The sequence below is a fragment of the Pezoporus occidentalis genome, unplaced genomic scaffold, assembly GCF_034315485.1.
Source record: "Pezoporus occidentalis ecotype Australia unplaced genomic scaffold, CSIRO_AGI_Poc_V1 ctg316, whole genome shotgun sequence".
Classification (NCBI taxonomy): domain Eukaryota; kingdom Metazoa; phylum Chordata; class Aves; order Psittaciformes; family Psittacidae; genus Pezoporus; species Pezoporus occidentalis.
The window spans coordinates 218,552-242,374 of NW_026915116.1; the positions used below are offsets into that span (position 1 = coordinate 218,552).

Consider the following 23,823-nt stretch of genomic DNA (forward strand, 5'->3'; position numbering starts at 1 on the left):
TACCTGGGCTCTCAGATTCCTGAATATGCTGAATGATTCCGGGGAACACCACGCAGAAGAGCCAGGAGCATCGTGGAGGAGAGATCTTGAAGAAAGAGGAAACACATCTCTGGTATCTTCCCTGGAAGAGGCTAGGGCTGCTACCTGGGATCTCACATTCCTCAAGAACAGGGTGAATCCTTCCAAGAAATACTACGCTGGAGAGCCTGTAGTATCCTGGAAGAGAGATCTTGAGCGACAAAAGTAAGCACGTCCCAAGTACCTGCCCTGCAGGAGTGTGCGGCTGCTACCTAGGATCTCTGATTCCTAAAGAATGGGCTAAAGGACTCTGGGAAATGCTTTGTAACAGAGCCAGGAGCATCCTGGACAAGAGATCTTGGAGCAAAAGAGGAAATACATCTCTGTTATCTTCCCTGGAGGAGTCTGGGGCTGCTACCTGGAATTTCACTGTCCTAAAGAATAAACTGAATGTTTCCAGGAAATAGGCAGGAGAGGCAGGAACATCGTGGAGGATCGGTCTCCAGACAAAAAATGAAGCACATCTGAAGTACCTTCCCTGGAGGAGTTTGGGGCTGCTACTTGGGATCTCAGGTTGGTAAAGATTAGGCTAAATGGCTACGGGAAATGCTTTGGAATAGAGCCAGGAGCATCCTTGAGGAGAGATCTTTAAGGAAAAGAGGAAACACATGTCGGGTATGTTCCTTGGAGGATTCTACAATCCATTTATTTATAGAAATATTATTAAAAGTCGAGCTGGGGGCCAGCACGGAGCTGTGTAGCACAGCTCTAGTCCCTTGTTCCACCAGCCCCCCCTGCAGGCGACTGGGGCTAAGACAGCCCCAGCCTGGCACGGCTCCTTGGGGCAGGAGCAGGGCACAGCTTCTCTTGTCCGTGATCACGCTCCTGTGGCCAGGACAGCCCCGGGAGTAGCATCCCCCCCCCCCAGCGCCTCATTGCTGGAGCTGGGGATTGGTGCACAGCAGCCACTCAATGGTTTCCAGCAGATAGGCCATGCTGTAGTGCCGGGCGATGTTCTGGAAGACTTTGACATGGTCCATAAAGATCTGGGGAGAAGGCAAGAGGGAGGGAAGGAACAACTCAGCACTCCTGGGGGCTCCAGGAGGTGGCTGGGCAGGGCAGATCCCCCAGGGACAAGAAGTTAGAGGAGACAGAGAAGGAACAGGGCACTGCAGGGCTCCTTGCTGTCCCTCTAGGAGCTGCTGGCATAGGACTGGGCTTGGCAGGAGGTTGCAGGCATACCTGGGAGGAGATGGTGAGGGCAAAGTCTCCAGCACAGCTGCAGTGCACTGGCATGTGTCTCTCCTTCACGCCATGACACTTCTTGCACACCTTGAGGTCAAAGAGTGTTGTGCTTGATCTTGTCTCCTTGCTCACCTCTCTGCCTGGGCAGAGTGAATGTGTCTGGCCTCAGCCAGCCAGGGGGACGGGCAGGGCTGGGGAGTCCCACACTCACCAGATCCTGCAGCACAAAGGCCATCAGCTTCTTCTGCAGGGCTTCCACCAGTGCTGCTTCGATGGCATCAGAGTCATACTGCATTTGGCAGTTGGAGCAGACCCAGCCGGGCATTGCTGACCCATCCTAGGGGCAAAGAGATGGGAGGTGAGCAGCAGGAGTCCCAAACATAGGGAAGTGGTAACTGATTTCTGGAGAGGACAGAGCATCAGCCAAAGCCAAGGGATGCTGAGACCTGTACAAGCAGCTAGAAAAGGAGGTGAACAGAGAATGGCCTTTAGGCGAGACTGGTCACCAGCAGCAAGCAGAGCTATAAAGCAAAAGCGTTGAGAGAGTAGATAGGTAATGCGATGGCCTTCAGCATTGCCACGCTGAGGTATCTGGTGTCCCTACAAACAAAGCTGCACCTGGGAGAGGGCAGGGTCCTTGCACAGGTCCAGGTCCCTGCAGAAGTTACAGTTCCTGCAGATGACTTCAGGGAGCACATAGGAGCGGCAAGGGTCCCGGAACTGGGCAGCTTCTGAGAACTCGCCCACCTCAATGAGACGCAGCAGGTCCCGGCGCAGTTTGTTCACCTGGTTGGTTATGTTGGCATCCAGGGAAAGGACCTACAAGAATAAGCCAGGTGAGTCTACCTGCAGATAAGAAGACAAGTGTCCTCACCAGGGCAGCTCATATCCTCATGACCTCATAAGGGCACAGGGCAAGATAAAGTGGACAAGGACCAGAATTTGAGCCCTGATCACAAGCCTTCAGAAATGGGGCCTGGCTCACACTGCTGACCTTGCAAACATATTTGATGAACTCCAAAGCTGGGTTGTTGAGTGGCAAGTAGGAGCCAGGCAGCACCGGGAACATGTCCGAAGGCTCAGTGGCATTTCGAGAACCAGACATCTTCTTCTGGATCTTCTGGGTGATGGTGAAGAAGCTCTGGGTGAGCTCATTGGCCACATAATCCTGTGAGAAGGTGATCATGCCTAGAGAGATGGAGCACACAGCACTTGACCCATATGGTGGCATACAGGGACCGCAAGGTGGGTGGCTCCAGGGCTGACCCATGGCTCAGCACTCACCAGGCATGGCCCCCATCTCTCCCAGCACCTCCTGGGACACCTGGCTGGTGCTCCTCCTCTTGACAGGGGTGGTCCCAGGGGCACTGCGCCGCAGCTCCTCCTTCATGCTGTGGTACACGGCCACGATGTAGGCTGGGGATACATGGGCAAGGCTCAGCTATGCCAGCAGCTGCCCCACTGCAGGCTCTCCCTGCCACTGGGGAGGCACAAGTGGCCCCATCCCACCCTGGGACAGCTCACCTGACACAATCATCAGGAAGTAACTCTGGCAGGAGGCGGCCTGAGGCAGGAACTGCGCGATGTTCCAGCTGTTCTCCAGCAGCTCCTCCACATTCAGCTCCCCGTCCTCTTCTTCCCCAACCGCCAGCTCCTCCTCCTCCTCCTCGCTGTTCTCCTCCTCCTCTTCCAACACTTGACTCTTGCTGGTGTCCTTCTGGAGGACCCAGGGATATCACAGTGGTTGCTCATGCCCAGCCAACACCTCCCCACTCATCTCAGCCCCCCAGCACCCTGCTTCTGGAGTTCTGAGCACTTCCAGTCTCTTACCTCCCCATAGTGGATGCGAGAATCCACTTTTCCCTTGATACCTCCATAATTTGCTGGATCCATCCAGAGTAGGAACTCCCAGCAGCGGGAGAAGGAGATGGTCAGAGAATGGAAGATCTCTTTGGAGTGAATGCTGGAAGGAAGAAACTGCAGTCAGCCACACCACTGGCATCGTCCCTAATTCAGAGCCTTCTCCGTGGGACTCCATGAGGAGGTGGTGCTGACAAAGAAAGAGAGGGTTCCCCTATCCCATCCAACCACTAGCAGAGACCCCAGATGAAGTCATGCCCAAGAAGTCCTGGCTCCCTATTCTTGTGTCAAGGTGGCTGTAACATGGGACCTGAAAGCCAGCCAGAGGATGAGATGCTGGGCACCTCAAGTTCCTTCTGAAGGTCTCCTCTGGATTGAAGCCTACGAGTACTCTTGAAATATTACCTAGAGGACGACTAAGGGGCAGATCCCTACTCCAGGGATGACGGCAAGAGAACAAGAGAGATGGGAAACCTCAGCCCTTCCATATCTTTGCCAAAAATAAATTTAAAAAAAATAATAATTGAAAAAAAAATTAAAAAAAACCAAACAAACAAACAAAAAAAACAACCAGAAATAGAAATTCAGTGCTCAGGCCCATTGAAAGGCAAAGAATCAGCATCCTCCTCCCTGGCCCCGAGCCATGCTTCATCATCCACAGGATGGATCTCCAAGCCTGGCTTGGCAAGCCCCCACCTGTTGATGATGTACTCCATGTAGCTGATGGCATCCTCGATGCGCCGCTTTTTGGTGCACAGAATGATCCGGTTGAAGTTGGCATAAACCACTGAGGAGCCCAAACGCTTGAACTCTGCCACCAGCCTGCACAGGAACAGGAGGCAGTGGGCAGGAAAGCAAAGCCCAAGGAGCAGATGCAACCCCTAAAGACAGGAGGTCCAACTTACTGCCCACCTCTCTGGAGGCTGCAGCAGTCATGCCTGTCCCTTCTCCATTCACTAGACTGGCACATTCCAGGTCTCACTTACTGCAGGAAAAGCTTCTTCATCATGTTGTGGAGCATGCGGTGCAGTGCTGGGTCATAGAGCAGGGAGGAAGGAGAGCGGAGCCAGCGGTAGAAGTGAATGACCTGGTTGTCTGCGTAGACATTGTGATACTGCGTGATCTCCTTCACCCAGCTCACCACCATGCTCTTCAGGATCCTGCCAGGGAGCAGAGGCATCACTTCACTGGCCGTGAAAGACCCCACAAACCATTAGACCCCCTTCCCTTTCCAGACAGGGATGTGTTCTCAGATATGCTGGAGGATTCAAAGTGGGAACTCTGCCAGAGCAGAGACATGCGAGCCCTCAACACATAAGCCACAGGGTAAATATGTGCCTCTCTAACTTGGTGGAACCTGAAGAAAACAGAAACAGGAAAAGCCAACAGGAAAAGGCTGGATCTTCACCACCATCTCCAAACATCTGCTGTCTGAACCACCAGGCAGTTCTGAGCCAGGATCTTCAAGTCTGTTGGAGAAGATGTCTGCCCTGCTCTCAAGACCTGAATTTGGATTTAGAGTACCCCACAAGCCCCACTTCTGGCACAAGTCTGGAAACAAAGGATGGAATGAGAGGTAGACCCTCACAAAGACCTGTCAGGATGGAGACCAGGTGCTCCACCTCCTGCTGGCTCCTACAGCCATACCTGAAAGTGTTGGAGCAGAGGGCAGTTTCATCATAGCTGGCGGGGATGTTGGCAGCTTGGTTCCCTGTCACCATGTCTTCTAGGGATGCCTGCTGAATCACATCAAAGCTGATGCTCATGCTGGAGCCTCCTTCCATGTCGTTTATGTGGTGGGACTGCAACACCGTGTTTACAGCCAGGCTCTGGATGTCCAGCTCCAGACACACTAAGAGCAAACACAACGTCTCAGGGGCAGGGAGAGCAAAGGACCAAGCAGGACACTCCCCGTTGCCCCTCTGCCACAAAAGCTTTTCACAGTTAAAAGGTGATCTGTATGTGTTGTCACACTGAGTGGGAAGACACTTTCATAGGTGTGACTGTCTTGACTGGCCAAGTCTTCCAGCAAGAGTTGGATCTACTCATCCTCTGGACAACACTAATTTTTTTGGAAGCTGCAGCAGAGGAGCTCAGAGCTTACTACCACTGGAGCAGCTCCTGCCTCCAAGAAAGACCTGTCCTAGAGTCACCAGGGATGAACAGTTCAGCTAGTCTGTTACTACACTCTCTTTGGAGGCTGCAGCCATCCTTTTACAGGGCCTGTAGAACAGGATCCACTTCCGCCTCGACAGTGCTACTACCCTTCTCCCTCCTCACCTGTGGAGTAGCAACCAGGGTTGTTGATCTCCACAGAGGCTCTCTCATCAAACTCCATGACGAGGCGGTTGTCATCAGCCTCCTTACCCCCCAGGTCTGGGCGGGCTGTGGGTGACAGCCACAGCAAGTGGTTGTGACGACGGAGGTGGCGGGAGAAGAACAGGTCGGAGCCAAAGGTAGAGATGTCACTGGGGAGGTTTCCAATGGGGATGTGGTAATACCTGGGGCACAGAGAGGTGAATGGTCATGGGGTGAGCACAGCTGTACAGAAAACAGGGACCCCTGATCCTTCCCTCAAGGGATGAGGCAGCTTCCCATGGTCCCAGCAAGGGCACGGCATCCCTGGGGAACACAGTTGCCCCAGGCACCTGCTCATCTCAAACGCCTGGGAGAGGCACGTGTCCACGTTGAGGTAGTGGCGGATCATGCGGCGGGCAGCGTGGCGCTGCCAGTCCAGGACCGAGTAGCTGATGTCATCTACCAGCTGGATGGGGACCAAAGGGAACTCTTCAATGATGGGGATCCCGCTCAGCAGCCGTTTCAGGTCCCAGTTAGATTGCACAGCCACCAGTGTGGGGCCTCGGCGCTCATCCTGCATGAAGAGGACATGTCCTGATGCACCTCTCCAGGAAGTGCCTTCACTCAGGACACCTGCAGTGCCAGATACCCTGTCCCACAGCAGGTCCCCATGGTGGGGACAGCACACACCAGTGCTCCTGAAGTACCCACCTCTATGCAACCAGCTGAGCACAGGGATGGGAGGAGATACTGAGATGGCCTCAGTGCTGGCACTGCCCTAGGCAAGCCACCCGAAGCAAAACAAAGCCCTTGAGCAACACCCACTTTCTACCTCCACCTGCAGGCCAGCAGTTGGCCAGTGCCATCCCCAGCATCCTCCCCTTCCCACATGCCTGCATGGACAAGGTCCTGCAGAGATCTTACACCTTCATCTCACCTTGTAGCCCAGCAGCAGCCGCTGGATGGCTCTGTAAATGGTCTTGGGGTCGGTCTCAGCACGCACTTCGAAGGTGTGCTTGTCTGGGGGCAGTAGCTCTTCACCCACCTTCTCCAGCAGTGCGCTGCGCTCCGCCGAGAAGAGGGTAGTGAGATTTGGCATCTGGTTGCTGCGGACCTGCATCCAAGCAGGACTGGGTCAGAGCCAGGGGGAGAGGACCCTGCACTCCATGGTGCCACGGGGTTCTTCCCTCCATGCATCATTAGGTGCCTTTCACCAAGCCCTATCAAAACGCGGCAGAAACCTCCCACTGCCTCATCCCCATCACAGAATCACAGAATAGTTTGGGTTAGAAGAGGCATTCAAAGTTCACCTAGTCCAATTGCCCTGCAATAAGCAGGGACAACTTCAACATCAGGTTGCCCAGAGTGCATCCACCACCACTCTGGGCAACCTGTGCTAACGTTTCACCATCCTCATGGTAACAAATTTCTTCCTCATGTTCAGCCTGAGTCTCCCCTCTTTTAGTTTAAAACCATCACCCCTTATTCTATCACAACAGGCCCTATTAATAAGTCTCTCCCCATTTTTCTTATAGGTCCCCTTTAAGTATTGAAGGGCCACAATATGGTACCCCCGAGCCTTCTCCAGGCTGAAAATACCCAACTCATCAGCCTTTCCTCATAGCAGAGGGGCTCCTCCCTCTTTTTTGTGGCCTCCTCTGGCCTGGCTCCAACAGCTTCACATCCCTCTTGTGTTGTTGCCCCAGAGCTGGATCAGGGTCTCCCCAGCCCTGTCACTCACGCTCTGGGGATGCAGCCCAGCACACAGGGCAGGCTTCTGGGCTTAAGTGCACACTGCTGTGACATGTCCAGCTTTTCATCCCCAGCACCCCAACCCTCCAACCCCCCAAGTCCCACCTTACCTTGTCCAGCACAAAGACGGCAGCTTTGCGCTGTGAGGGGATGAAAAGGCCCAAGAGCACCCTGCTGCCCTGGGAGCTGTGGTAGAGGTAGATGTGGCGAATGCTTCCTAAACAGAACACAGATCATGAGTGGTACCTGCAGGTACCTGGTCCCGGGTGCCCCCCAGCCCTCTCCCAAGCACCTCACCTGGCTCCAAGTATGTGAACTGGGCCAGTGAGCGCATCTCTAAGTGCTCGATATCGAAGGTTTCAGCTTCCCGCCCTGCCAGGTGCCCGACAAGCTGTCTGCTGACCATGCACACACAGCCCAGTTGTATCAGGGCACGGAGGAGCAGCGGCACCTGTAACAATGGGGAGAGATGTGGTGGAACCATATTCCACTACCAAGCTACTGTTTGGGGTTTCAGACCTAGAACCTGGCTTAAAATCCACAGGTGGGACATAACTGAGGTGCTTCCATATGAGTTTGGTATCTCCCTGCCAGTGCTGGAGATACAGAACATGTTATTTGAATTTACGCATGTTCTTATCCACCATCAAGGGCAGCAGCAGATACTATGGAGGATGTGTGGAACGGTATCTGGGCAACCTTGCAAGTCTGCAGCTTGTGGTTTGGCACTCCCTCAAGACAGAGGCTTCATCTGAACCACCAGATAACCAGCATGATGGGACACTCACCACTGATTTGCCCTGCTTTATTAACCCTGCAGCTGTGAACTCCACAGCTGCAGAAGATTGCTCCTGAATGACTTGCACTGGGACCAAGTCCCGAAACAATGACAAGTAATAATAAACATTTCTTGCCTGCTCATACTTCCCTCATGCCAGTTTTGACTTCATAGATCCTGTAGAACATCCCATTTTCAGATCCCTTTAGCAAACTGAAGCATCCCCATGTACCTAAATCCCATCCCTGCAAGGAAATCTTCCTTGCATCTTCCTCGTCATTCTCTGGTTAGGCCTGCTACATTTTTGGGGAGACTCTGTCCAGCTGGGTCCTCTGTATCTCTACAACCCTCTGGGCAACCTCCTCAAACACCCTTTGCTGCTTTTTGATGGTTACACAGAATTTCCCACTTTTCAGTTTGTGCCCATTGCTTCCCATTCTCTCCCTGGGCATCCCTGAGAAAAGCCCGGCTCCTCTCCTTCAGTCCTTCCACCAAGGAGGTCCCCTGAGCCTTTTCTCCCCAAGGCTGAAAAAAGTCCCAGCTCACTCAGCCCCCCTGCACGACAGATGCTGCAACCCCTTGATCATCTCACTTCTTTTTATACCTTTAAAACATCTCCATGACCCTTGTTTTACTACAGTTGCTAATTTCTTCTTAAGATTTCTTCTTGAAAATCTTACCTGGTCCCATTTATTAAACACTGTGGTTGCAGAGAGGGCTCAGGTTTGCTACTAGCAGATCTCCTACAGATATGATGAATTTGTGTACACCCTAGTCACATTGGCAGAGGAATGTGAAATGAGTTTTGGGTGCTGCTTACTAAGAGTTGTACCTTGCCTTGTGCCTGGACCTTTATCCAGATTTTCTACAAGCAGAAATTTGAGGTGACTAAAAATGGTTTCTTTTATCATGCCTCACTGTAACACGTCCCAGGTTGTAACAGTAACTTCAAGAGCTGAACTCTCCCCACTCTATGATGCTCTTTCTGTCCTTGCAGCCTCTTGCATCTCAGAAAGCATTTTGTAGTTTTTGGCCCCACTGCTCATACCAAACTTGTCCTACTTAGACAAAGACTTTTGATCCATAATTCTACATTGCATTTTAGTAGCAAATACCTTTATGCTTTAACATACAGGTCCACTCTTACAATTGTGAAACCTTCTCTCCTACTTCCACGTAGGTCAGGTCCTGAAACTACAATGTCTTCTTCATGAAATTCCTGTCCCCAGGTTTTATGCTGCTGAACAAACCAGTGTCCTCATTAGAAGCATCCCAGTTTCCTCATTTTCAGGCTTTCAGCATCAATGGCACTGGTAAATTTAATTTTGGCTTGATTGCTTTGTACTAAACTGTTTAGTTTGTTCTTCCTCTTCCTAAACTTTCAAGCTGTATCCTATTTTCTCTAAAGCTTTTACAACCTTGTTTCAGAAGACAGGCACTCAGACCTGTGTACAACTCCACACATGCTGGGTTCTCCCCCATCTTTCAATATCCCTTATCTTTTCTGGTTCAAACAACAGCAGACTGGTCCTGGTTTGGAGGCAGATCATCCTTTCTCCTTAAATGATGCCCTTCTTCTTCAAAGTTTCCTAACTCCAAATAAACCAAACCCCCTTTCCCTGATATGCCTTAAACCATGTGCTGATGCTCAGGGTCTCTGCCGAGATGAACATGGGTATATTGCCCAGGATTCTGCTGTAGAGGGTCTTTGATTTCTGGTGTCTCACCAAGGTGTTGAATTTCTAAGAGGCAGGTATCCTCCTGCTCCACTGGCATTCAGACCAGCGAGCTGCTACCCAGCAACCCTTCAAAACGAGTACCCAAAGAAGTTACCTGTGTCTCATACACCCCCTCAATGTCCGGAGCAGAGAGGTCAGCATTGATTTCATTGATGTGCTCTTGGTACATGTCTTCAGGGACTGAGTATTCATACAGGTTGTAAACTAAGTTTGAGCGGGGCAGGATCCTGTTCACCTGCCAAGGCAAGGGATACATCACACCACATGGCACCATTGCCAGTAGTGGGGCACTTGTAAGGGCTGCAGGGAGCTGGGGTAGGAGCCAGCCCAGCTCCTGGTGTTCTCTCTCCTAAGGAAGTCTGGTTTATGCTCAATGCTTGTTACAAATTCCCATAACAGAGAACCTGCTTTCTGGGAAGGCTGGGATTAGCAGAAGCACTGGGTACTGGATGAGATACATCCATGGCATGAGAGAGCAAAGCCCTGCAAGGCACATGCTTGTTTCCCCCTCCAGAAGGGTCAGGTCCTCACCTTCCTGTAGGCTGCTCCCTCCTCCGGCTTTGGGACACGCTGGTTGACATAGAAGACCCGGGGAATGCTCAGCCTGATGCAGTGCAGGTCGCTTCCGATGACTGCCCACAGCCTGAACAGTCCAGGCTGGCTGGTCTCAGCAATCTGCAGGACACAGTGGTACAGTTACTGCTGGGAGAGCCAACACGTTATCAGTGCTTATATCTAAGCTGTGCAACACTTTTAGGATCTTATGGCCCATTGGTGGCCACAAAGAGAGCAGGGGGCTTAAAGAGCTGACAGCACTGAAGCCCCTAAGTCCTACCACTGTCTTAGGGAACTATGCAGAAAACCCTCTAAGTAAGGCTGGCCAACCAGCTCAAGCTGCCCACTGATGTCAGCCAAGTCACTCTGACATCGTGGACCAGTTGTCTCATCTCAAACTCATGCTTTGCAAGAAGACTGCCTGCAGCTCTGAAGGCCCTTCTGGAAAATGAAGTGGGTGACAAGGGGCCAGGCTCAGATGGCCACAGGTACCGAGGATTTGTGAAAATGCCTGGGTGGCACCACTCCACCTCTGCATTTGTACATTGGCTGATTCCAGACATCACTGGAATCCTGTGCCTATCATAGGCATGCTGTGCCCACTTCTGGGATCTCCGGTACAGACATTCTGGAGAGAGTCTAACAAAGGGCCACAATGATGGAGGGACTGAAGCACTTTTCATATGAAGAAAAGCTGGGATTGCTGGGACTGTCGAGCCTGAAGGAGGGGAAGCTGCAGGAGTTCTCATTAGTGTATATAAATATCTGAAGAGAAGTGCAAAGAGGATGGAACCTGGCTCTTCTCAGTGGTGCCCAGTGGCAGGACCAGAGGCCATGGGCACAAACCTGAACACAGGAGGCTCTCTCTGCATGTCAGGAAACACTTTTTCCCTGGGAGGTGACAAAGCCCTGGCACGGCCTGTCTAGTTGTGCAGTCTTCCACCTTAGACACACTCCAGAACCTTCTGGACACTGTCCTGGACTACTGGCTCTGGGTGCACCAAGCTTCAGCACGGGGTTGGACCAGACAGACCCCAAAGCAGCCTTCACTCTCAGCCAGTGTTTCTGAGGTTCTGTGACTACTGCACAGTGCTGTCCCTGCGATGAAGTGGAGCAGTTCATGGGATAAATTGGAACTGTCCCACTGGCAGAGCTACACACATCCTAGATTCCCCATCAAGAATGAGTGCGTGGGCCCCTATTCCCATACGGACATACATGAGCCTGAGGCTCTGCAGCCCCACCAGCCTCCCCAAGGTTAACAGAAAGTGGTGTCAGGGTCAGGAGTCCTTGAACGCCACCATTTGACCACAAGCAGCGTAAAATGCAATGCTCAAGCCCGAGGCTGCCCCCATGGCGGGGCCTGTCCCCAGTACCTGCACGATCTGCCAGGGCAGGTCCAGGATGCTGCGCGCTGCCTGGCGCAGGTAACTGCCCAGCCCTTTGGAGAGCGCCTGGCGGGCGCCTCCTCTCGCCGCTGCCTCCCCACCATCCTCCAGGCGCCGCCTCTTGCGTCGCTCCCGCCGCTGCCGCGCCTGCAGCTCCCACTTCTTCTGGTGGTAGCGCAGCCAGACCAGGCGCTGCTCCTGCGGAGGGACAGAGCCCTGAGTCGAGGCAGACACCAGCACTGGCTGCCCAGCCCCCAGCACCCTGCCATGCACCCAACCCTCCATTCCCCAGCCCCACAGCACGCTCCTGCCTCCACTGTGAAGCCATCGCCCCCCTCTTCTCCATCAGTGGGTGTATTCTCCATCTCCTGGTTCTATTTTTCCTTGTAGCCATGAGCCATGGGCATGAAAGGGTTTCAGGAGACCTACGTCTTGCTCCTGGCAACACTCAAGCTGCTTAGGTGGACAAGCACATCCCCAGGTCATCTTATGCTCAGTCTGCTTCACCTACCTTGGTGGTGCCCAAGGGCGGTGGTGGACCCAGGATCTCTCGCCAGGACTGGGATAGCTCAAGGTACTGAGACATCTGTTGGCTTTCCTCTGCTGCAGGGACTCTCTTCCGCTTGCTTGCTATAGGAACTGCTGGCTGATGGGTCTTGGCAGCCCCAAAATCCTCTATGTCACCAATCTGTGAGTTGGGCATCCCCTCTGGGGGCTGGTTGGTGAGGACCTGAGAGAGCAAGGACAGCAGCAGGAGGTTGGTTGCAGAACAGACTCGCCACCACAGCCAGTACCTTTCCCTCATGTTCTTCACCTGTCTCTTGCCTTCCGAAGTGAAGAGCTCATTGATTTTTTTCTGTTTGTACACATCATTCTTCTCCAGGAGTTTCTTGTGGAGCCAGTCTGGGTGCCGGACCCGTGGCACTGGGTTCTTTACCTGAAGAACATGCCTCCAAATCACACTGAGTCCCCTGACCAAAGCCCTCTCCTGTCCCATGTGCACCCCTGACCCATACCTGCTGCAGGGCTGCGGGAATGGTGATGATTTTCTGGATGGTGCTTCCCAGTCTCTCAATGTAGTAGTCCCAGTCCAGGATCTGTGAAGAGGGCAGAGCAGCAGGTAGCAAAGAAAGCTGAGTTGAAGACCACCAGATGCAGGACCAAGCATCTCCTCAGGGCCCCAGCACTGCACTTTGTGAGTGCAAGCAGCTGCTGCCCGGGTCATTCCTTCAAAGGGATGAGCCCTTGTCCCAGAGCCAGGTGCCACCCGCAGAGGTGCCCCACTCACCGCACGGATGTTGAAGTCCTGCAGCGAAGGGCTCTTCAGCCACTTTCGGAGGTAGTGTCTGCGCACGCTGGGCTCAGCTTGGAAGATGGCGAGAGGGATGGCTCTGGGGATGGCAGGGAAGCACCTATTACCCACCCGGCAGCACTCCACCCCTCGCCCAGCCTGTGGAGACCCTCCAGGCTTCTCCTCTCCCTGCCTCGAGGCCACCACGTGGTAGTTGTATGGGGTTACCCATCACTGGTCTTGCTCATGGGCTGAGCCAGCAGATGTGGGGCCCCTTGGCAACACCACACCAGCTCACTCACCTCCTGCTACCCTTCCCTTCCCCTCTTGGTTGCGCCCGGCACTGTCAAAAGCCCCCCTCACGGTGGGGTTACCTCTCTGTCACCGGAGATCCTTCTGGTTTCTTGGAAATGATGAACCGGCAGCTCAGCCCTGCATCCTTCACCATCTGGTCCCCCAGGAACTCTGCCAGGCGCTTGGCAGTGCTGATGGAAGTAGACTTCTGCTCCCCATAGTCCTCCAGCTTGCGTGACATGGATCGGTTCTCCGAGATCAGCTCAAACAGCTCTGAATCAGGCATGTTGGCAGCCTGAAAGGGAGGGGAAAAAACTCAAACCTATCAAGAACCCCACGATCAAACCTTGCTGCTGCCAGATATGGGGAGTGCCAATCCCCAGCCAGTCTGGCTTTTTACAGGGAGCCTGCAAAATTACTCCCTGTGGCAGCTGCCAACATGACTTACGAAAAAGAGAGTGCAGGTTTGAGACTTGCATTGGTTCTGGCAGTGCTGGGCTGTGGCAATGCCACTTTGTACTGCACAGAGTAGTTGGGTTCACCAAGAAATCGTTGGCTAAGGTCACCACAAAATGCAAGGACTGAACTAGGCTCTTGGATCCCTCCTCTTGGCAGCAGGCCCCCCACTTTATTCCATTTTCTCTGTTCTCCCCCAGTTACTGTGTATCTGATGTCTCTGTGCTCCTCCTACAACACTCTGCAGAGGCCAGCAACTGTCATTCTCTGCCCCTAGCTAACGTCCCTGGGGGGATGAGGGCCAGCTCCATGAAAGACATGACCGGAGAAGGACACCACTCACCCGTAGCTACAGCTGAATGCAGAGCACTTGCACTAAAATCACTAAACAGCAGCCCTAGAGAACCAAAGCAGCAAAAATATAATGGAAGAGACAATCAGAAGAATAGCAACCACCCACTCTGCGCAAGCCTCTCCACAGTGTCCAACCACATCTGATGCTTCTTCCCCAGCTTGCCCTGGGAGCACAAACATGCTGAGCTGCACCTACCTTGCTGTAGAGTACATCCAGCCAGTAATCTGCCACCTTGGCCACAGAAGCGTAGACCTCCTCCAGGGTGCTGCCCTTCAGAAAGGCTTCAAACACTGAAGACTGGAATATCTTCACCAGCTGCAGCTCTCCGCGGCGCTTCACCTCAAACCCCTTCAGCTCAGCCAGGGACCCATCCTCATTGAACACTGCGTACCTAGGAGACACTGCATGGGCAGAGCCTGGCCTGTGCCAAGGGACATGGCCTCCAGGATCCCACTGGTGTCCCTCCTGCCAGGGCATGTGTTCAGCATTGCTGCTGGTGCTCAGCACTAATGATCTTGGAACATCTACAGCTACTCTACCAACTGCTTCAACTTGGTCTACAGAAGCATTATGGGGGACATCAGCTACAAGAAGCCACATCACTTGGCCAGCTCTCCTCCCACCTGACCATGATCCTGCGGGCACAGCCTTTGCTTCCTCCACCAACAATGGTGCCTGCCAGCCACCTCGAGGCTGAAGAGTGACCAAGAAATAAATGCACTTGTAACATCCCCAAACTACAAGATACCAAGAGGCCCCGAGATAAGAATCCTACAAGCAGAGCCTTCTCACTGCTTGGCATCACCCTGACCTCTGTGGCAGGGACTTACTACTTGCACAAGGACACTGACAGGAGAAAGTGAATGCTGAAGTTTATCCAATAGGGCATTAAGCATAAAGAACTGCTGAGGTGAGTAGCTAGAAAGAGGACGCCTTCAACACTGCAGTGAGGGGGGAGATCAGCGTCCAGGAGCCTCAACTCAGAGCGACAAGAGCCACCGAGGGAGCCTCGAGTCCTCGACAGGACCTGCCCAGGAGCCGGCAGCTCAGCTGACGCGAGCAGGGACTCACAGGGGACGGAGCCTGAAGCAGAGGCACCAGCCCTGACTGGGTAAAAACCTGCCCCAGGGAGCGCGGTGAACAGAGCAGGGAAACAGAGCGGGTGGAGGCAGTTGGCGCGGGATGGTGAGCACTCGCCCTATGAGCAGGGCCCAGTCCGGGAGCTCTGCTCTGCCTGCCCCAGAGGTAGCCAGTGTAGGCACCAGACAGAGCCGATGAGAGGGGAGGCTGCAGTGCAGAGCTCGGGGTGCAGAAAGTGCCTGCACTGGTCTGGTGAGGGAAAGGTGCACAATGGGCAGGGCTGCACTCGGTGCTCCCTGGTGGAGGTCCTCCTGCAGCAGGGGCTGAGCTGCGGGATGCTGTTAATAGACTGCGAGATGTCAGGGAAGCTGAGTGGAAGCAGGAATGCTTGCTCCCGGCCCAAACTGTGCAGGGGCCTCGAGCTTCACCTCTGCCTCATGAAGGAAAGAAGGAGGCCGTTAACCTGGGAAGCTGGGAATTAGTGACAAAAAAAAAAAAAAAAAAAGGAGGAAAAGGACAACCAAAAGCAAGGGGCTTCCCCCTAAATCTGTTGTCCCCACGCAGAACCGCTTTGCTGTCCTGCAGGGGGCTAATGAGGAAATGCACCCGAGCCAGAAACAGCTGGCTGATGCACTGGTAAAGAAGATCTCTACTGGTGCTCCCAGGAAAAAGCGGTGGGTCATAGTAGTAGGAAACTCTACTCTGAAAGGGACAGAGGCACCCATCTGTCAGCCTGACCCCATCTCAAGGGAGGTGTGTTGCCTACCGGGGGCACGGATCAAGGATGTGGCAGAGAGGCTGCCTGCTCTAGTAAGTCCCATGGACTATTACCCACTCCTGGTGATACATGTGGGTGCTAGGGATATAGATAATAGTAGCCTGGGGAACATAAAGAAGGACTACAGAGCCCTGGGGGAGGTGGTTAGGGCCTCTGGAGCTCAGGCACTCTTTTCGTCAATTCTCCAGGATACAGGGGAGGACCTGAAAAAAGCTAGGTGAATTACCCAGGTTAATAAATGGTTAAAAGGGTGGTGTCATAGTCAGGGGTCTGGATGTCTTGAACACGGGACCCAAGTTTGTAGGCCAGGTCTAGTGGGGGCTGGTGGAGCTGGTCTGATAAAGAAGGGAAAGAGCAGTTTTGGTAGGAGGCTTGCCAGACTGGTCAAGGAGGCTTTAAACTAGATGTGCTGGGGGAGGGGGGCATCATTCCATCCCAACACAGTCAGTTGCCAGCACCTATAATAAATGCTCGGAACAATGTAGAGATATCCCAGCTGCTCCAGCCAATGAGCCGGCTTCATTTGGAGCTCGGCTCAGATGCCTCTATACAAATGCCCATAGCATGGGGAACAAACAAGGGGAATTAGAGATGTGTGCACGTCTACGGGGGTATGATATAATAGGCATCACAGAAACATGGTGGGATGGCTCCTATGACTGGAGTGTTGGAATGGAAGGTTACAGGCTCTTTAGGAAAGACAGGCCCGGCAGGCAGGGAGGGGGAGTTGCCCTTTATGTTAGGGATAGGCTGGAGAGTATGGAACTCTGTCTGGGGACAGGTGAGCAGTCCACAGAGAGTTTGTGGGTCAGGGTTAAAGGGAATATAGCTATGGGAGACATTACTGTGGGGATCTGTTACAGACCACCTGATCAAGGAGAACCTGCGGATGAAGCACTCTATAGACAGATAGGAAAAGCCTCACCCTCGCAGGCCCTTGTTCTCATGGGTGACTTCAACCGCCCTGACATCTGTTGGAAGGACGGTACGGCCCAGCACAAGCAATCCAGGAGGTTCCTCGATTGTGTAGAAGACAACTTCCTTCTGCAAGTAATAGAGGGGCCGACAAGGAGAGGTGCCATGCTTGAGCTCGTGCTCACCAACAGGGAAGGGCTCATTGGAAATGTGACACTCCAGGGCAGCCTTGGATGCAGCGATCATGAGATGCTCGAATTTGAGATCCTCAGGACAGTGAGAAGAGCGTGCAGCAAGCTCACTGCCCTGGGCTTCAAAAGAGCAGACTTTGGCCTCTTCAGGAACCTGCTTCGAAAGGTACCATGGGATATAGCCCAAGTGGGCAGGGGGGCCCAAGACTCTTGGTTGATATTCAAGCATCACCTGCTGCAAGCTCAGGAGTGTTGCACCCCAACTAGAAGGAAGCGCAGCAGGAGGGCCAGGAGACCTCCTTGAATGGATAAGGAGCTGCTGAGGAAAATTCAATTGAAAAAAGAGGCTTATAATAAGTGGAAGCAAGGACAGGCAGCCTGGGAAGAGTACAGGGATGTTGTCCGAGAAGCTAGGGACCAGGTTAGGAAAGCTAAGGCCCAGTTAGAATTAAATTTGGCTAGGGGTATTAAGGATAACAGGAAGGGATCCTACAGGTACACTGTGAATAAAAAACAGACAAGGGAGAACGCAGGCCCCCTCAGGAAGCTCTCAGGAGAACTGGCTACACAGGAGTTGGAGAAGGCTGAGGTTCTGAATGACTTCTTTGCCTCGGTCTTCACTGGCAAAGGCTCTGACCACACCACCCAAGTCTTGGAAGGCAGATGCAGGGACTGTGAGAATGAAGACCTTGGGCCCACTGTAGGAGAGGATCTGGTTTGAGACCATCTTAAAAATCTGAACGTGCACAAGTCCATGGGACCTGATGAGATCCATCCGCGGGTCCTGAAGGAGCTGGCAAATGAAGTTACGAAGCCACTGGCCATCATATTTGAGAAATCATGGCAGTCAGGTGAAGTTCCTAAGGACTGGAAAAAGGGAAATATAACCCCCATTTTCAAGAAGGGGAAAAGGGATGACCCGGGGAATTACAGACCAGTCAGTCTCACCTCTGTGCCTGGCAACATCTTGGAGCAGATTCTCCTGGAAGGCATGCTAAGGCACATGAAAGTCAACAAGGTTCTGGGTGACAGCCAGCATGGCTTCACTAAGGGGAAATCCTGCCTGACCAATTTGGTGGCCTTCTATGATGGGGCTACGGAACTGATGGACAGGGGTAGAGCAGTTGATGTCAGCTACCTGGACTTGTGCAAAGCGTTCGACACTGTCCCACACGACATCCTTGTCTCTAAATTGGAGAGACATCAATTTGATGGATGGACCACTCGGTGGATAAAGAACTGGCTGGATGGGCACACACAGAGTTGTGGTCAATGGCTCAGTGTCTGGCTGGAGACCAGCAACGAGTGGTGTCCCTCAGGGATCGGTGTTGGGCCCGGTCTTGTTCAACATCTTTGTCGCTGCCATGGACAGTGGGATTGATGCGCCCTCAGCAAGTTTGCTGATGACACCAAGCTGTGTGGTTTGGTTGATACCCTGGAGGGAAGGAATGCCAACCAGAGGGACCTCGACACGCTTGTGAGGTGGGCTGATGCCAACCTCATGAGGTTTAGCCATGCCAAGTGCAAGGTCCTACACCTGGGTTGGGGCAATCCCAGGCACAGCTACAGGTTGGGCAGAGAAGAGATTCAGAGCAGCCCTGCAGAGAAGGACTTGGGGGTGTTGGTTGATGAGAAAATGAACATGAGCTGGCTTCAGTGTGTGCTCGCAGCCCAGAAAGCAACCATATCCTGGGCTGTATCAAAAGGAGCCTGACCAGCAGGTCGAAGGAGGTGATCCTGCCCCTCTACTCTGCTCTTGTAAGACCTCACCTGGAGCATTGTGTGCAGTTCTGGTGTCCTCAACATAAAAAGGACATGGAACTGTTGGAACAAGTCCAGAGGAGGCCACAAGGATAATCGGAAACTGGAACATCTGCTGTATGGAGACAGGCTGAGGAAGTTGGGGCTGCTCAGCCTGGAGAAGAGAAGGCTGTGTGGAGACCTCAAAGCAGCCTTCCAGTATCTGAAGGGGGGCTATAGGGGTGCTGGGAAGGGACTCTTCATTAGGGACTGTAGTGACAGGACAAGGGGTAATGGGTTAAAACTTAAACAGAGGAAGTTTAGATTGGGTATAAGGAGGAAATTCTTTCCTGTGAGGGTGGTGAGGCACTGGAATGGGTTGCCCAGGGAGGTTGTGAATGCTCCATCCCTGGCAGTGTTCAAGACCAGGTTGGACAAGGACTTGGGTGATATGGTTTAGTGTGAGGTGTCCCTGCCCATGGCAGGGGGGTTGGAACTGGATGATCTTAAGGTCCTTTCCAACCCTAACTATTCTATGATTCTATAAAGCAGCACAAGCTGTAAAGAGAGGGTGCTGAAGAGCAGTGACAGTATTGTTTGTCTGTGGGCACCCCTCTAGCTAGTGTTTACTACTGCTCCAGCTCATGTTCCTGATCAGAAGCCTGCAGAGAAATCAGTGGAGTCTGAGTACTACTATCCTGTAATGCAACAGTAAAGGCAGGACCTATTCTTGTAGATGGACAAGGATGGGGAAACATCTAGATGTTTCTGGAGGTTTGTGAAGTCCCAAGAGATGGGAAAGCAGGAACTGGTTAGTTTAAACAGATTAGGTTGAATATAAGCAGTCCTCAGAAGATAAGACAAAGTTCTCCTGCACATCTCAGAGCAGAAAAGGGAGATCATGCTGGTCACCAAGTCGGACAAATGTTGTTTTGCTGCTGTCTTCTAAACTACTGCCATAGTACGGCACTGGAGGCTGGATTCAAAGATGATTTGGTGTAAGGAACTTGCCATTTAAAGCCAGCAAATCAAGGATGGTGCCAGCTCCAGGGCCAAAGACCAATATGCCCCACATGCACGAAGGGAAAGAGACCCTCAATGTGTTTCTGGGGGAAAGTGAAAATATTTCAAGCTTTGGAAACTCACCTTTTCTTCAGCTTCTTGCCCTCCTCCTTGGATGCAGGGAGGATCATGGCCAGGTATGGCCCATCCACTTCAAAAAAGATGCTGTTCTCCGAGCGTGTGGTGTAGGTGAGGGAGGCCGGGTCCTGCAGCTCCTGGTACTGGTCATTTGTGAAGCCTTCCTACAGGCACAGCCCCAGGAGAACAGCTTTACTCAACAGCCAGGCTGGTTACATGACATGCCCCTTGAGCACCCACTGCCCAAAGGGATAACTGAGCATCCCTCTGAAAGCTACAGCACAATGTCAAGAATCAGAACATCAACCTGCTGTTGAGCTGAGAAATGCTTTGGACCCTAAATTTACATTATTTTGTCTTACAGAAGCTGGACCAGCAGATTTGGACCTTGCTGTAGCTTGGACTGCGCCACCCAGCACAGGCAAGCACACACCAGCACTGGACTCTCTCACACCACTCTGCTGCAGGGATATCAGCCTCTCCCTCTGCCCAGATGCTCTCTGGGGCAGAGAGCTCTGCAGCAAATTAGAGCCATCAGCCCCAGGGTCCTGCTTCAGGAGCGGAGATGGAAGAGAGGCCTCCCTTTTCAGTCCTCCACCTCCTTTTGACCAGACTGCAGAGTTGGCCTGGATGACAGCAAGACTCACCTTCACCAGGATATTCAGCATGGCACCTGGGTAGGAGATTGTCACCTTTGGTTTCTTGGCATTGGTTGACTTGATGACAAAGTTCTCTGGGAAGCTGTTGGGGAGGACGCACCAAATCCCATCGGTATCCAGTTCCAGAGGTCTCCTAAACAAGGAAGGAAGGTCACTGTCAGGAGGAAAGTGGCTGATAGGTGAGGATCAACTCTGTGTCCTCCATAAAGCAGAGACAGCCTGTTGCAGAGGTCCCTTCTGCAAAGCAAACCCTGACAATCCAACAGAATAACCACAGCAGTGTCAGCAATCTGAATGTTCAACATTAACTGCTGAAAGCTCAGATGTTTAACATGCTCTCACATCTGTCCCAGCTGCTGACAGACCTCTCTTCCCCAGGTCAGCACATACTCACCCAATCTGCTCAATCAGTTCCCTGGCCTGGGTGATGATATTTGCTCCCGTGAAGCAGACGATGCCAGCCATTTCCATGGAGTACCAGCGAGCTCTGTGAGCAGAGAGGTCAAAGTAAAGAGCATGAAGCGCTCCCTGCCTACCCCAGCTAAGGAAAGGGCAGGAGGACCTCCAGAGGAAGAAGGGGAAGAAATACACAAACACTGGCTCTTGGTAGATTGTTTTCCTTGCCCTAATGTCGATGTTTCAGAAAGCTGGAAACCCACTAATAGACAAGATTCCTGTCACTTATGCCCAACACTTAATGTCTGACGGGGGTCTCAAGGGGGAGAAGTCACTTGTAGAAGTAAGAGGAGAGTGTTACAGGCAGCACCTACCTTCATCCTGGTGCTTCAGAAGCAGGGGAAGCAATTGACAGACTCCCCAGGACAATCCTAGTTTCCAGAGGGCACCAGCATTGCCCAGGGAGAAGACTCACCCCTTCCGCATGACATAGCCATAGAATGAGTTGAGGATGCACTTGTGGGCTAGCTGCAGGGAGTCATACAGGATTTCCATATTCTTGCAGCGCTTCACTTCAGAGGCATCTCCTGCCTCCACCGCTGCAGACAGCTTCTTCTTCCACACCTGCAAGCCACAGGCAGGGTCAGGACAACCCCACGCATCACTACTGGTGGTAGCCAGCTGCTCCCTCCCCAGCCCCAGCAGAGCATTACAGCTCTAGAACAGGATTTTTGCTTAAGATTAGCATCAGGTGAACTTTCCATTTTATCTTGTGCAGCAGAGGAGGAGCTGGCCAGAGCAGCTGGGAGGAATCACAAACGGCTCATTAATTAACTCTGCCATAAGGAGTCCCAGGACCTCAGTGTTGCCTTCAACACACTCCAAGAATAACTTGCCTTGATCCCCTTTAGCACAAACCTCAACCAGAAGAGAACTAGAACATCCTCCTGGAATCAACTCTTCCTGAGGTCTAGGCCTTGCTTCTCAGCTTGTGTCTTTTCTCTATGTAGAGAGAATGCCTCAGGCTGAACCCAGCCGAATCAGACAGAGCAGAACAGAGAGTAGATGAGGATTTGCTAAAGCCACTGAGAACTGGAGGTGCAGCTTTGTTTCCGACAGCATCAGAGGCACTAAATGCCCTGTCAGAAGCCACTGAAGATTCAGCAGCAAGCAGCCACAGCTGTTAGGAGCTCCACCACATTCTTCTTGAGTACAAAGGCTGAAGAGAGCAATCCTTTAGTTTTCAGTGAGAGACAAGAGGTCCCCATCCTTGGCAGGACCAATTAAACCAGAAGCTGAGCTTGGTACCTTGTGCAGCCCCTTGAACTCGTAGCGGCGGTCCCTGAAAGCTCGCACCGTGTCCACATAGAAAGAGTTCTCTCTCTGGCAGATGGTGGTAACTCGTTCCTCCACCTTGGTGACATGGATCTTCTTGTAAGCCTTGCGGCAGTAATCTAGTCAAGGGAAGAAGGAGAGGGGAGCTTCTCAGGGATGGGTGCTGCACTACAGAGGGATGGGAACAGTATAAACAGGGAAACATTTAAGTATTAGGCACAGTCCTATTGCAAAGGAAGATACCAGCATGGAGAGAAGCAGCACCTCCTTATGGAGATGCAGGGGCAGGTGCAGGAAATGAACTCATCCTGATGCACATAGGGCCCATCCACAAACCCAGGCTCTGCCCCCAGCCAGCTGGCTGGTTCTGCATCACTCAGTGACGAGATAATGTTATGTTTCCCTTTAACAGGCTTTAAGTAGCAGCCTTCTGACATGGAGCCATCCACATTTCAGCTCAAATCCCCAGCTCTCAGAAGACAAAAGGAGAAACACTGACACAAGCACCAGTGCCTGGCCCCTCTGTGGAAAGCACAGGAGCCTGCTGAGGTCCTGGAGCAGGTCTGTCAAAGCACAGTTCAAGACCAGACCCAGGCAGGACCAACCCCACAGCCTAAGAGCCAAGTGCTGGTGAGCGCTGCTCAGGGGCTGGGCTGCAGACACTAACCACGTCACCACAGTCACTTTTCATTCCTTTTGTTGTGTTTTTACCTGCCAACCGCTTCTTCTCGTACTTGGCCTGCTCCTCTCGGGATAGTTCATGGAAGGCGCGGGGCGCTGCGTCAGGGGCCAGAGCAGGGAACTTCTCCGACTCCAGCTGCTGCTGGATGCGGTGGTACTCGCTGCGGCTGGCAGGCACTGCGGAGCAGGGCACCCATCAGTTTCCCAGGGGAGAAGGAGGAATACATCTCCATCCCTGTGGGTTGGACTGCATGGTCTGTACTGCACTTACTGAACTCTCCTCTCCACTGCCAAGTCATCTGGCGCTGGCAGTTGGCACCCGGCTTGTTGAAGTCACAGGCAGCACACGTGGCCTCATCTACCATGGCTGAGGGCTGGATGCAAGGAAGAGACACAGGTCTTAGGGAACACCTCTCCAAAGGACAACTCATGCCAGAACAGGCACTAGGTGGCCAAAGAGCAGAGATGTGAACATCACAGAATCCCAGACTGGTTTGGGTTGGAAAGAACCTTAAAGCCTATCCAGTTCCAACCCCCTGCCATGGGCAGGGACACCTTCCAGCAGAACAGGTTGCTCCAAGCCCTGTCCAACCTGGCCTTGAACACTGCCAGGGATAGGACAGCCACAATAACCTGTGCCAGGGTCTCACCACTCTCACAGTAAAGAGCTTCTTCTTTATATCCAACCTAAATCTCCTGTTTCAGTTTGAACCCATCACCCCTTGTCCTATCACTACAGTCCCTGATGAAGGGTTCTTCTCCAGAATCCTTGTAGCCCCCTTCAGAGACCAGAAGCTGCTCTGAGGTCTCCATGCAGCTTCTCTTCTCCAGGATGAACAGCCCCAGTGTTCTCAGCCTGTCTACATACAGGAGGTGCTC

General features: G+C 52.7%; 1 protein-coding gene across 2 annotated transcripts in view; it reads right to left on the reverse strand.

Annotated features, from left to right (window-relative positions):
- Positions 1-929: 929 nt before the first annotated feature.
- Positions 930-23,823, reverse strand: part of POLE (DNA polymerase epsilon, catalytic subunit) — a 32,887-nt gene continuing 9,993 nt past the window's right edge. The window contains exons 17-48 of one of the 2 annotated variants that reach the window (XM_062628395.1): positions 23,216-23,318; positions 22,975-23,121; positions 22,237-22,382; positions 21,404-21,552; positions 20,927-21,019; positions 20,521-20,665; positions 19,880-20,037; positions 14,225-14,420; positions 13,299-13,513; positions 12,922-13,024; positions 12,650-12,730; positions 12,448-12,570; positions 12,145-12,363; positions 11,622-11,831; positions 10,222-10,365; positions 9,785-9,925; positions 7,471-7,624; positions 7,284-7,390; positions 6,359-6,535; positions 5,772-5,995; positions 5,404-5,624; positions 4,771-4,975; positions 4,110-4,283; positions 3,820-3,945; positions 3,094-3,226; positions 2,788-2,977; positions 2,548-2,679; positions 2,258-2,451; positions 1,882-2,082; positions 1,475-1,600; positions 1,261-1,350; positions 930-1,064 (exon numbers count right to left, since the gene is read on the reverse strand). In XM_062628395.1, coding sequence (XP_062484379.1) covers positions 951-1,064; positions 1,261-1,350; positions 1,475-1,600; positions 1,882-2,082; positions 2,258-2,451; positions 2,548-2,679; positions 2,788-2,977; positions 3,094-3,226; positions 3,820-3,945; positions 4,110-4,283; positions 4,771-4,975; positions 5,404-5,624; positions 5,772-5,995; positions 6,359-6,535; positions 7,284-7,390; positions 7,471-7,624; positions 9,785-9,925; positions 10,222-10,365; positions 11,622-11,831; positions 12,145-12,363; positions 12,448-12,570; positions 12,650-12,730; positions 12,922-13,024; positions 13,299-13,513; positions 14,225-14,420; positions 19,880-20,037; positions 20,521-20,665; positions 20,927-21,019; positions 21,404-21,552; positions 22,237-22,382; positions 22,975-23,121; positions 23,216-23,318 — 4,941 coding nt within the window. In that variant the 3' untranslated portion in view covers positions 930-950. Of the gene's footprint in view, positions 1,065-1,260; positions 1,351-1,474; positions 1,601-1,881; positions 2,083-2,257; positions 2,452-2,547; positions 2,680-2,787; positions 2,981-3,093; positions 3,227-3,819; positions 3,946-4,109; positions 4,284-4,770; positions 4,976-5,403; positions 5,625-5,771; positions 5,996-6,358; positions 6,536-7,283; positions 7,391-7,470; positions 7,625-9,784; positions 9,926-10,221; positions 10,366-11,621; positions 11,832-12,144; positions 12,364-12,447; positions 12,571-12,649; positions 12,731-12,921; positions 13,025-13,298; positions 13,514-14,224; positions 14,421-19,879; positions 20,038-20,520; positions 20,666-20,926; positions 21,020-21,403; positions 21,553-22,236; positions 22,383-22,974; positions 23,122-23,215; positions 23,319-23,823 lie in introns of both variants that reach the window. The other variant, XM_062628394.1, reaches the window with a different exon arrangement.